The sequence below is a fragment of the Barbus barbus genome (genome assembly GCF_936440315.1).
Source record: "Barbus barbus genome assembly, chromosome: 8".
Taxonomy (NCBI): Eukaryota; Metazoa; Chordata; class Actinopteri; order Cypriniformes; family Cyprinidae; genus Barbus; species Barbus barbus.
In genome coordinates this window covers 12,224,257-12,237,257 of record NC_136736.1, presented here as the reverse complement: position 1 = coordinate 12,237,257, position 13,001 = coordinate 12,224,257, and the positions used below count along the sequence as shown (strand labels likewise).

The window sequence follows — 13,001 nt, the reverse complement described above, 5'->3', positions numbered from 1 at the left end:
TAAAGCAGAGGATTTCTACTTTATGTAACAAATTCATATTACTCCTGTCCCTGTTATTTATATCAAACGGACGTCAAGGGACCCCAAGGCTGTTAACTTAAGATATTAAATATGCTTAACACAAAAATTTATCTGGACACAAATCATGAGATTAATCACAACCTATTTTATTCTACTAAATGGCAATAAAAGAAAAAAACTTAAAATATCTTATGTTAATAGTAGGTAAAAAGAAACATGAAGTCAGCTTTAATACAAATATTTCAAATTTCAGGATAATGGTTTGATAATCTCTTATGGCTTTAGTGCAATGGCAATAAAATCCAGTTATTTAATTTTGGCATGTTTTTTCTAATTCATATTTTTCAGACACCATATAACATCATTTCAAAATTTAGAGCTCCTCTGCTTTAAAACATGGGAAAACCACTGCTTTAAATCATCTTTCTCGTGTTCAACTCAAGAAGCTTAAAACCTGTCTTTGATCTATCAACTGAGGTCAATAACAAGGGAATGTTTCGACTTACTTCATGCATTGCGTCCAAAAGCTTGGTGAGCTGGAAAAAGCGCTGCCACGTCTGGCCGGAATTGTTAGTGGCTTTCCCAACTGAGCGGCGGAGCTCCTTGATGTAATTCACCCGCATCTCCTCAAATGCCCCTTGATTCTTCAGACCATCTTTGGGCACTGTCAAAAATAAATACAAATAAAAAATCACTTTGTTACAGTAGCTACTTGCTCTTTACATTTACATTTACGCATTTGGCAGACGTTTTTATCCAAAGCGACTTACATTGCATTCAAGTATCTGAATCACTGATGGCAGATGGACTATTCTGACGATGCTTTTCATACTTTCATGGACCTTGACAGTGCAATTTACTATGCAGTCAATGGGACAGTCACAAGCCTCCCGGTTATCATCCAAAATATCTTAAATTGTGTTCCGAAGACGAACAAAGCTTTTACGGGTTTCGAACGACATGGGGGTAAGTGATTATTGACAAAATTAGCATTTTGGGGTGGAGTATCCCTTTAATAAAAGGTCCAACAGCTGATAATGCATATCAGAGCAAAAACCAAGCCCTGAGGTCAAAAGAACTGCCCGTAGAGCTCAGAAACCAGTTTGCGTCAAGCCACACATCTGGGGAAGAGTTCAGAAAAAAATTCTGCTTCATTGAAGGGTCACAGAAGCATGTAGTCTCTGTTACCCTTAATGGAAGAAGTTTGAAACAACCAGGGTTATTCTTAGAGCTGGCCAAACTGAGCAATTGATGGAGAAGGGCTTTGGTTAGTGTGGTGACCCAGAACCTGATGGTCACTCTAGTTGTGCTCCATGATCATATGTGGAGATGGGAGAAATCTACAGAAGGACAAACATCACTGCAACACTCCACCGATCTGGGCTTTATGGCAGTATGGCCAAACTCAATCCTCTCCTCAGTGAAGACAAAAGAAAACACACTTGGAATTTACAAAAAAGCACCTAAATGACCCTCAGACTCTGAGAAACAATATTCTCTGTCTGATGAACCTCAATTCTAAGCATCATGTTTGAAGGAAACCAGCTCTGCTCATCACATGCAGAGTACCATCCCAAAAGTAAAGTGTGCTGGTAGCAGCATTATGCTGTGGGGCTGTTTTTCAGCACCAGGGACTGAGGGACTCATCAGAATAGAAGAAAAGCTCAATGCACCAAAATATTGAGATAACCTTAATGAAAACCCAGTCCAGAGCATTCAGAACCTCAGAATGGGCATAAAGTTCACCTTCCAACAGGACAATGACCCTAAGCACACAGCAAGAGTGGCTTATACACAATGCTGTGAATGTCTTTGAGTGGCCCAACTACAGCCTGGACTTGAACCCAATCAAATATTTCTGGAGAAACCAGAAAATGTGCATCTGCCCCCATCCAACCTGAAAGAGGTGAAGAGGTGAGGAGACAAATGGCAGATAATTGCCAAATGTTGATGAGCAAAGCTTGTAATTTAAAGCAGTTTAACATAATGCAGCAACATAACAAAATGTGAAAAAAATGAAGGGGTATGAATACTTTCGCAAAGGCACTCTATCTATCTATCTATCTATCTATCTATCTATCTATCTATCTATCTATCTATCTATCTATCTATCTATCTATCTATCTATCTATCTATCTATCTATCTATCTATCTATCTATCTATCTATCTATCTATCGGTTTATTCATTCTTCCATCTAATGTCTGTCTCACAGTCTACCTTCTCAGGTGATTAATGTTCTCTTGTGTGAAGTTATTCAGGATTAACACAATCAAAGTACTGAAAACAACTTTTGGCAGACGGGAGATAAAAGCTCATTCAAGTTGAAGGGAGTAATTATTTCCTATCCTGTAGGACAAGTGCACTCATGGCCTACAGCCAACCTCGTGAAATGACATTCAGCTTCTGGAAAGCTGAATAAGAAACAGTTCATTCTCACGCTTGCTCTATCCATTGCTCGACAACATACAAATAACATCTATTTTGATCAAATTTGTAATTTTGTTGCGTCCCACTGACTGACTAATTGAATTCTTTCCATTTCTGTTTGTCTCAATATAATTTTGATGTTAATTTTTGCAAACAAAGCAGCATTTACACAGCGGCACACCTTAAGGCTGTAGTGATAATTATGGAAACCTTTTCATTTAAAAAAAAGTTTAATTAAGATGCAAGAACCAACACCATTTAATAATGTTTCAAGTTTCAACACACTCCAATTCTTAGCACGAAACTAGCTAACTATTTTGTTAACATTACCAAATTACAACAACAAGTCCTTCAGGATGTTTAAAGCTCTCTACTCTGTGTGTTGAATGAAAAGCAGTTATTCACCTCTGTTCATTGGCAGGTGTGTGTTAAACCTGCGGTCACTTCCCCCTGCTTTCTTCTCTCCCACTGACCCACATCCAGCCTCATTAGCCACAGGCTGCCGTTTAGAGCCCCAGTGAATAAAAAGTGGGGTGATTATGCCACGCTAATCGAGTCTAGTAGATGCTTTTGCCTGTAGAATCTGTAATTTTGTTAGCATATCTGACAGGAAGAGTCAGTTAAAGAGCTATTTAGTCAAATTAAGCTCAATCAACAGAAATTGAGGCATTATGTTGATTAAAAAAATGATTTTTACTCATACCTCATATTCGAAAGAAAGAAAGACGGTTACACTGAGGTAATTAATGGGGCAATTTTGGAGGATCTAAAATCAGAAATGTGAAGCCTGTAATTTTATAAAAGGTCTTCCATAAATTAGACTGTTAAAAAAAGTATTTTCTATGAATTTTTATTATTTTGTATTTTTTGAGTTCTTAAGTTGTTCTCAAAATGTTTCCCTCAGAGCAAAAATCAGTCATAGTGATACACTTAAAATGGAATTAAATAGAGCAATTTTTTTTGGAGATTTTTAAAAGCACACCTGTGAAACTTAATATAAAGCATATTAATACTCCTGTTAAAACCTGCATTTTATTTAAGCTTTTCAGTTGTTCTTGTCATTTTTAGGGTTGTTTAGGACTTCCACTGTCATGACAACAATTGGATATATCTTTACATAGAAAGATTAGTAACATTTTTCCATGCTTAAATTAAGTTAACATGCATATCTTAATGCTACACTATTGAAACTACTACTACTAATGGTACTGAGTGTTTTAATGTTTATGGTTTTGGCCAGAGTTTTTCAACATTCAAAATAAATTATTGTTGCGATCAGCATTTATATGTCACAAGTGCTGTTGACTGAGTTTCACTTTCTACTGAACATGGAATATTCCTTTAAGCCCACTTAAAATTGTGATTTTGTCATTTAAAAGCTTAAATATTTTGCCTATCCCATCGCTTTAAAGTTAATGCCACTTAATTTGATATTTTGTTATATAATGAAAATATATTACATAACAGAAGTAGGTGTCCAAATACTTTTATGAAGTATTAATACTAATAACAAAATACTGTCAAACTGACACCTTGAATTGTATAGACATATATCTTTTTGCACAATGGCAGTGTCTTTGGGAATATTTATTTCGTAGTGTCTGAGTCTACCACAAGCAAAAAAGGAAAAATAAATAAATTAATTTTAATTTTAAAAAAGTAAAATAAACGAGAGGGGATTTGGTTTAGTGACTCACTCTTTAGCAGGTCAACACTACCATCGCAAATAAGGTCATGTGAGAGCCTGCAGGGCTTCTGAAACCTTAGCCAAGGTCAAAGAGGAATAACAGCCTCTCTCTCTCTCTCTCTCTCTCTCTTCATGCTAAAACTACAGTGGCCCTGGAGCATGACACAATAGCTTTAGCAAAGCAGAAAAGGCTGATAACATCAAAATGAATCAAAAAAGCATTCTGAACAAACTGCATTATAAAAACATCAAGCAGTAACTGTACCATAAGATAACATGCCAACACAACAGCATTAATACATAGAAACGCAACATTTGCATATGAAGTAGATCATAACAAAGCACTTGGAATCCACTATTATCTGTGTAATGGGTTGGTTTACCCGTGAAAAACAGAAACCGGTTTATTTATATAACAAAACAGCTCTTCCCAGCGTATCTCATATCAGCAATGACACACATAAAACCACATCACAGATGTAGTCAGCGAAATGCATCAAAATAAATTATATATGTGTGGATTTTGTATCAGGAAACCTTTTTTTTCTTCTTTTTTTTTTAAAGAAACGCTCCATCAAAACCTACAGATCTTCAAAAATGTACCATCCCCGGCTACTCGGCCTACACTTCCCCTGTTCTTTCTCCTTGCATGAAGCTCTCTTTTTGGAGAGAATAACACCAGCTCTTGGAGCTGTGCCCATCTCCTGACTGGATTTTATTAAGTACAGCAGGGCTCTCTGGAAAGGCTCCAGAGGATCAGCAAGTGGTTGTGAATCCCAAAACCTATCCTGTATGAGAATTCAGAACTCAAACTTCAGTCTCATATGCTGTAAGCCCAGGGGTGCGTTGGCTCTTGTACTGCTCTTGTATATGGGAGCTAAATTGATCTAGCATTCGAAATAAATATATATTTATTTACATAATATTTAGGGCTGTCAAATCGATTAATCGCATCCAAAAAAATATTTACATAATATATGTGTGTGTGTACTGTGTATATGTATATATTACATACATGTATATATTTAATAAATATATGTAATATATTTATATTTCTAAATAATGTAAATCATATATTTATAGTGCACACATATCATGTAAACAAAAACTTTTATTTTAGATGAGATTAATCGATTTAATAGCCCTATATGTCAGGATCCTGCCCTCATTGTTTTGTCAGTCTTGTCTCTGTTTCATGTTTCTATGCTTGTTTTGTGTCTGAGCACATGGCTCTGTCTTTGTTGTTGTCTGCCATGTGCTCCTCTCATCCTGCCTCCTTGTTTCCCATTACCACGCTCCCTTGTTTAGTCCTCGTTGGTCTGAGTGTTGTCACCTGTCCCTCTCGTTCTCTCCTTGTTTGTCTGAGTGTTGTCACCTGTTCCTCATGTTCTCCTGTACTTTATATTCTTCCTTCTTGTTTTGCCAGTTTGTTGTGCTACGTCAGTGTTTGCTTGCTCTGTCTTACCAGTCCTGTGATACCGCTTCTTCCCTACCTAGTTGTTTGTAGGTGTAGTCTCTCGTCAGTCCCCAGTCTAGTCTAGTCTAGTCTCGTCTCGTCCTGTCCAGCAGATTGGGCAACCGGTCCCCTCCCTGGGTCTGCCACACTGCTAGGCCTGTGCCGAGCCTGTGACATCACTAGTGTGGAGTGTCTGGCCACTGCTGCTAACCTCCGGCCTCCAGCTTTGCTGCCTTCACTGTTCTCTGGCGGTCTGCCATCCTGGACTGAACTCTGTGGCCGCTCACCTAGGCCACCTGTCGTCATTCATTCCCTGTCTATTGTCTGGACTGTGTTCTCTCCCCTCCTCCCCATCTCTTGTCCTGTCTGCTGTTTTGTTAATAAACTGTCAACTCTTATCCTGCTTTTGAGTCCTCTCTCATAGAAACCCTGACAGAATATTATTATTATTACATTACACTCATTTATTTTTCTGAGTAAATAAACACCAATAATATCAGAAATAATGACTAATTGGAATATTATATTATTAATAGTGCTGTCAAAATTAGCGCACTAATGCAGGCAATTCATTTTTTTTCAGTTTAATGCGTTAAAATGATTTAACGCTGTTAATGCAGGGGCGGAGCCTAGGGTTGGCCACCCCACTCGATTAATTGCGATTAATTCGTTTTTTGTTTTTTTTTATCAATTGACAGCACTAATTATTAATAATTATACATACAATGTATATTGTCAATTATAGTATACATATATGTATGGGACACTTATATTATTTATAATGCTAAAATATGATTTAATTGTGTAAGGAAAGAAATGTTTTCTGTTTGGTGTCTTAAAGTGATCAATTTTTACAAACAAAGCAATATCTTCTAAAAAGCAATTACTTAGCAGCACGCTTAAGGTTGTGGAGGTGATTATAGAAAACTTTTAATTTCAACAATGTTTTCATAAAGAAGACATTAAGATAAAATGATGGACATCATTCTGTACTGTCATGTAGCCTTCAGACTCGGATTCAATTGCAATTCTTAGTGTTTCAGCATTAGACTTGAGTTATCATCTCACCCATGACCCTTCAATTAAATAGTTTTTTGCTAATTCTCTTAATGCATTACAAGGCCCAGACCAGTAAATAAATAAACTGTAGCTCTGAAGATCTTTTAAATCAATTTTTGCCGTAATTAGTGCAAAGTGCAGCACAAACAGGAAAGTAGGGATGTGACAAAGAGATCGGGACCTACAGCGCCACAGCCAACTTTAAACTCATTGACCTCAGCTATACAAGGCTCTAGGCACAGGAACCTGATTTACCAGTTTAAGGACATAACTCACAAGTTTCTATTATGAGAATTTAACCTTTCAAAATATGTTAAAATCCCTTCTCACTAAGTCACTAGGTCAAACCATAGGTGTCAATATTTTACAATCAAAGCTCATGGAAATTTCTCCGATCTCACACACCCACATACTCAGCTCGGGTGCTAAAGGCAAACGGAGTGAATGAAGACATCCATTCATTTGCTTATTTTCCATGTTGTTGGCTGATTCTTTGTCTGTTTGAAACACATGCAGAAGATGTTTTCTGGGCACACAATCTCACCTGTGCTGAGCAGCAACAGGACCTTCATGGCGAGGAACTCCTCGTAAGTTAGCTGCAGACGGACAAACTCCTGGCTCACCTGCCGCATGCCCACACACAGATCGTACATGGCTGACTGCTGCATACGTTCCCTGGTGGAGAAATTAAGAGGATCTGTAGTAAACAACTTCACTGTTACTGGTACACTTTTGTTGAATCTAAAATGGCTGTGGAACTACAGTTAAAAGAATATTGAAACAATTAAAAGGTACTTGAGGCACCATTTGGGGTTTATTAGATTACCACATTGGCAGAGCTGATTGGAGAGCCTCTACAGTCCAGAATTAACCCTCATCTACTGCCAAAGTCAAGTAAAAATAGGCTTGAGCATATAAATGAAAAATAAATCAAACTTGCCAAATGGCCAGTAACTTTATTAGGAACTGTAACATTATTTGTGTAACTACATAAACGATTAAACTATTAATGACAACAATATAAGCACTCGGTCAAAGGATTGGAATCATTGTGATGTTTTTGACTTCTTTTGAAAGAAGTCTCTCATGCTCACCAAGGCTGCATTTATTTGGTCAAAAATACAGTAAAAACAGTAATATTGTGAAGTATTATTACAATTTCAAATAACTGTTTTCTGTTTGAATATATTTTAAAATGCAATATATTCATGTGATGGCAATGCTGAATTAGACACATAACATAAGGACACATTAAATAACAAGCGTATTATAATTGTTACAAAATATTTCTGTTTCAAACAAATACTGTTCTTTTGAACTTTCTATTGAACTCTTTTCAACGATTTATATTAATATGTTTTCTGAAGAATCATGTGAAACTGAAGGCTGGAGTAATGATGCTGAAAATACAGCTTTGACATCACAGGATTAAATTACATTTGAAAATATTAAACTAATAATATTAATATATAATTATTATTATTTTATACAAAAACTTCTATATTTTGTTGTTGCAATTGCAGTCCTTTATATATATTTTTTATTACTAATAAAGTTTTCAAAGACAAACAAACATGCAACAAGTTTTCCAAAAGAGCATGGCACTAACAACACCAAGGTCATGGGTTCGATTCCCAGAGAATGCATAAACTGATCAAATGTACACCTATTATACAATGTAAGTGTCTTCCAAATGTTTACATGTAAATGTAATGAATTCTGGCTTTTCAATCTTATTTTCAGTCTTATTCACCACTTTTGGTTTCATCTTGGCACTCTCTTGGCTGTTTATTAATTTACTAGATACCTTTTCTGATCTACCACTTTGTTTGGCTCTAGGTGTGTTTTAGAATACATGCATGCCTATCTGTGCTCAGGTTTGTCTGCCAGAACTGATTCTGTCTCTCCCATTCTTCCATTCTGACAGATCTGTATTTAATATCCCAACCTTCAATCTGTTTTCAGATGGAATGAGAGAAGAGTTCAATTCCTCATCTCAGTACCTGTAAGAATATCTGCCTTATCGTGGTGTCCTTACAGTAGCTTATCTAATTATTCTTTATATATATATACCATTTACATTATGTCTTAAACAATAGATGTTATTGAGAAAGACAGAAGGAAATGGCATTTGTTGTGGCTTGTCTTTCAGTTGCTATGCAGAAGTGTTTCTATATGAATTGTATTAGAGGTGTGAAAGTTGGAAGAGCACACACATACACAGCAGTCTGTCAAAGATCACCCTCACCCATCCATACACATATATTTCTGACTCTTTTTGACATACATTTAGAGGACACTGAAAAGTGTGAGACTGGAAAACTGGAAACTTTTGTTTTGCTCCTCTCTTCAAGGCAGACATACGTTTTCAATCAATATCTTTTAAGGGCACTGCTGCACTAGTCCTGCAGTGCTTCTCAACTAGTTTTGCTTCAAGACCTAGATTTCACATGGACATCTGGTGACCAAAATATTCTTAAAACCAACCATTGAAATGTAATAATATAACAATGAACTGCACTCAGAATATGTAGAATAATTAATATGTTGTAGACTGAATGGGAAAGTTGGTGACCATATTTGTCGCTATACTGTGTCTTCTGAATGGTTAAACGTTCTTGGCAGCCAATATTTCGATAACTAATAACTAATTATGGTCAGTACTAACCTCTATTTCATGTAGTTCATGAAAAAATCTTGTCCTTTTTAAAGCGTATTTATTTTGCCATCTTAACAAAACGGTGATATAGTACACACTAGTCTAAGCACACACTATTTTCAGTGAAAACATGTTGACCTGTTGACTTTGGGACAATATATAATTATGTGCTATTTTATATACACTTGGTTAATGTAATGTGTTTATCTTACAAATATTGTGGTATTGTGGATGACAACACTCTGCTGCCTGCATGTGTGCCTTAAATTTCCTGTGGACAACCCTTGGATTGTTGTCGCAGTCTCATATAAACAGATTCATGGTTTGTCAGGAGTTAAAATGCAAGTCTTTGTGACTGTGCTGAAGGACTGCTAATTGTTTAGTCAATCATGAAACAAAGCTGGTTCGGAAATGTGTGCTAGAATCCTACGTGGCGGTTTGCCATCAGGATGTGTGGAAGTCGTGTATGTGGTGATGAGAATATTTTAATATGTAAACATGCCAGTTAATTCTGTGCATTTTCTCAAGATCTTTCCAAGTCATTTGGCAAATAAAATGAAGTGCTCCAATTTTCCTGCAGGGGTCACTGTGCTCTATTTTTACGCTTCCCCCACTATGCTCAATAAATGGACATTTAGCTTTAAAAAGCACACAATCACACTCTTTCCACTCAACACGATTGTGCTGATTATGTGCCCATTGACCTAACTCACGGCCTTGATCAATGTTATCAAGAAGCGCTTATAGGGAAAGTGTATTTCCTAGCGGAGCAATTGAAGGGACAGTTTTGAGGTTACAGTAGTACGCCTGCTGGGAACATGCTTATTGAGCTTATCATTTTGTATTATCATCTCAACTTGTGTAACTTGAAGCACCGGATTCTTTAGACAGGGTTAAACTAAGGCCAAGGATTGTCTGTATGTTGTAGTTTATGTAAAAAGGGAGTTTTTTTTAATTTACTTCAAATGTCGGCATGGAATAAATCAACAAATATCTATATGATATAAATATACGGTGTTGTGTGAGTTAGCTTACTCATTGAAGACGAGATCAGGGGCGAAGTACAGCATTTGGGCGTTGGTGTGTTTGTAGGATCTCCAGCTGAGGGAGAAGGAGGAGAGACACATCCAGGAATACTGGATCAGCGTGATTTGGTCCTCAATGGGTAGACTGCGGAAACCTGGGGGAAAAAAATAAAGGGCAAGTTACCACAGAGCAAAGAGACATATGGGATACTCGAGGGCATGACTTGCCCTAAAGTAGAGCTAATATTAAGCCAGAACTGTAGGCTCTAAGAAATAAAATAGGATCTTGCTATCCTGGGCTTTTGTTCACCTAAAAATAAAAATGCTATGTTTTTTTTTTTTTTGTCATTATGAAGATGTATTTGTTATATGGCAAGAGCTGCATTATGATTCTTCTAAAAATTTTCATTTTGTGTTCCACTGAAAATATATATAATAAAGGTGAGAAATTAATGATAGAATTTTCATACTATTCTTTTTTGTTTGTTTTGTTTAAAAAAAAAAACATGAAATATGCATAAAAGAAATGGATGCAGATAGTAACATTGTTTGGAAAAAGCAAGTAAAGTTTTAATCTTATTTACTTCTTTAGTTCATGTAATGTGTGTGGCCATTGTGAACTTAACAGTTTGAGGTTGATTCCTAGAGTGGCACAAATTTGTTCACAAATCAAAAAGTCTTGCAGTGCAGTCGGCACAAACAGGTTTACATGAATCACAGAAGGTTTCCATTCATTGTCCTGTTGTCAGAGAGAGTTAGCAATACAGCAGACTGGATTCTTGCCAAAACTCACATTGAGAGCTATAAAGTCACCCACAAGCTATAATATAAGCCACGTGAGGACACACTATAAACTTATCGGTGAAGCAGTGGCTATTTTTGGCTTGTCTGCAATACGCAAATTCAGTATTGACTATAATGTGTCACACCGTTAACTTAAAATCTCTTTTGTACAATAGCTTTATCATTATCAGGCAATCTCTGAGCGTCCCTTGTGTTTTCTTTTGTTATAAATAATAATTTCCCCACATTATCCCTTTGGAAACTGGTCCACATGTTGGTGAAACTAGTGAAATTATTGTCAGTGTAACTTGCTAAAACTTACAGAACTACAAAACTTGTATTTCAAGTGTTGAAATGCAACATATTTTTCCCATCAAATACTCACCTGAAGCTGTTTTTGACTCCTAAAATGGTTTAAAATCACATGACGAACACAGAACAATGTGGACATAACAGAACAAAATAACTAATAATTGAACATCTGCAAGTCATCACTTGTAGATTGTCTGAGCGTGTGATGCATTAACTGCCCAAAGCCTGCCTGGAAAGTCTTTGAAACTCAGTGAACCAGTTTGCCCTGGTGTGTTTTCAGCCTTCTATTTTAATATCCGGATATAGCAAGGAGACACCCAGGTATCAAATAATTGCAATACAGCAAATGACCGTCTAGTTGCAAGGTACCTTGAAAACTTAATGTGGAGTGACCAAAATTATAATTAACTACTAAAAATTGAATGGGATTTTTAGTTTGTAATACAGTAACATATGCTAGCAATTCTCAATTAATCAATTACTGTTACTACAGACACAGTGAACCTCTGATTCTTCTATACGATGAGCCAACCTACTTTGGAAGCTTGTGGACTTCAAATAAATGCAGTTCATTCTAGCGTTCTGTTCGTTCAGAGAATCCTAAAAATTATCATGATTTCCATGTTTTATTTTAAGCAGTTTTCAACATTCAAATATTAAATGGTTTTTTGAGTTGCAAATCACCATATTAGAATGAATTCTGAAGAAACGTCACGTGACACTAAAGACTGATGTAATGATGCTGAAAATTCAGCTTTGCATCACAGGAATAAAGTACATTTAAAAAATTTGAAATAGAAAAAAGTTATTTTAAATTGCAGTAATATTTCACAATATTGCTGTTTTCACTATTTTTAGTCCGCCTTGTTGAACATAGAGATATAGAATTTTAAAGGGATAGTTCACCCAAAAATGAAAATTCTGTCATTAATTACTCACCCTCATGTCGTTCCAAACCTGTAAGACCATCGTTCATCTTCGTAACACAAATTAAGATATTTTTGATGAAAGCAGAGAGCTTTCTGACCCTGCTTAGACAGCAACAGAACTCACATGTTCAAGGCCCAGAAACATAGTAAGGACATTGTTAAAATAGTCCATGTGACATCAGTGGTTCATCGGCAGTTTTATGACGCTACAAGAATACTTTTTGTGCGCGAAGAAAACAAAAAAAGCAACTTTATTCAACAATTTCTTTCGTGTCAGTCTCCGCAGTGCATGACACGTGGACTATTTTAACGATGTCCTTACTACGTTTCTGGGCCTTGAACGTTTCAATTGCATTGCTGTCTATGCAGGGTCAGAAAGCTCTTGGATTTCATCAAAAATATTGTAATTTGTGTTCTGAAGATGAACAAAGGTCTTACAGGTTTGGAAAGACATGAGGGTGAGTAATTTATGACAGAATTTTTTTTATTTTTGGGTGAACCATCCCTTTAAATAAAGTGTCAATACTTGTAGAAGCATTAATAGTTAGGTGTGGGCTGAAGACACAGATCTTATGATCCTGAACACAATTATAGAAAATTATATTATAATTATAATTATATTGACCCTACTATACCAATGC

At 36.2% G+C, this 13,001-nt stretch overlaps 1 protein-coding gene across 1 annotated transcript in view; it reads right to left on the bottom strand.

The window, feature by feature from the left end:
* LOC306874293 (mineralocorticoid receptor-like) overlaps window positions 1-13,001 on the bottom strand; it is a 76,322-nt gene that overhangs the window by 4,390 nt on the left and 58,931 nt on the right. Inside the window, exons 6-8 of the mRNA XM_079424255.1 lie at window positions 10,347-10,491; window positions 7,197-7,327; window positions 528-685 (exon numbers count right to left, since the gene is read on the bottom strand). Of these exons, the coding sequence (XP_079280381.1) occupies window positions 528-685; window positions 7,197-7,327; window positions 10,347-10,491 (434 nt within the window). The remainder of the gene's footprint in view (window positions 1-527; window positions 686-7,196; window positions 7,328-10,346; window positions 10,492-13,001) is intronic.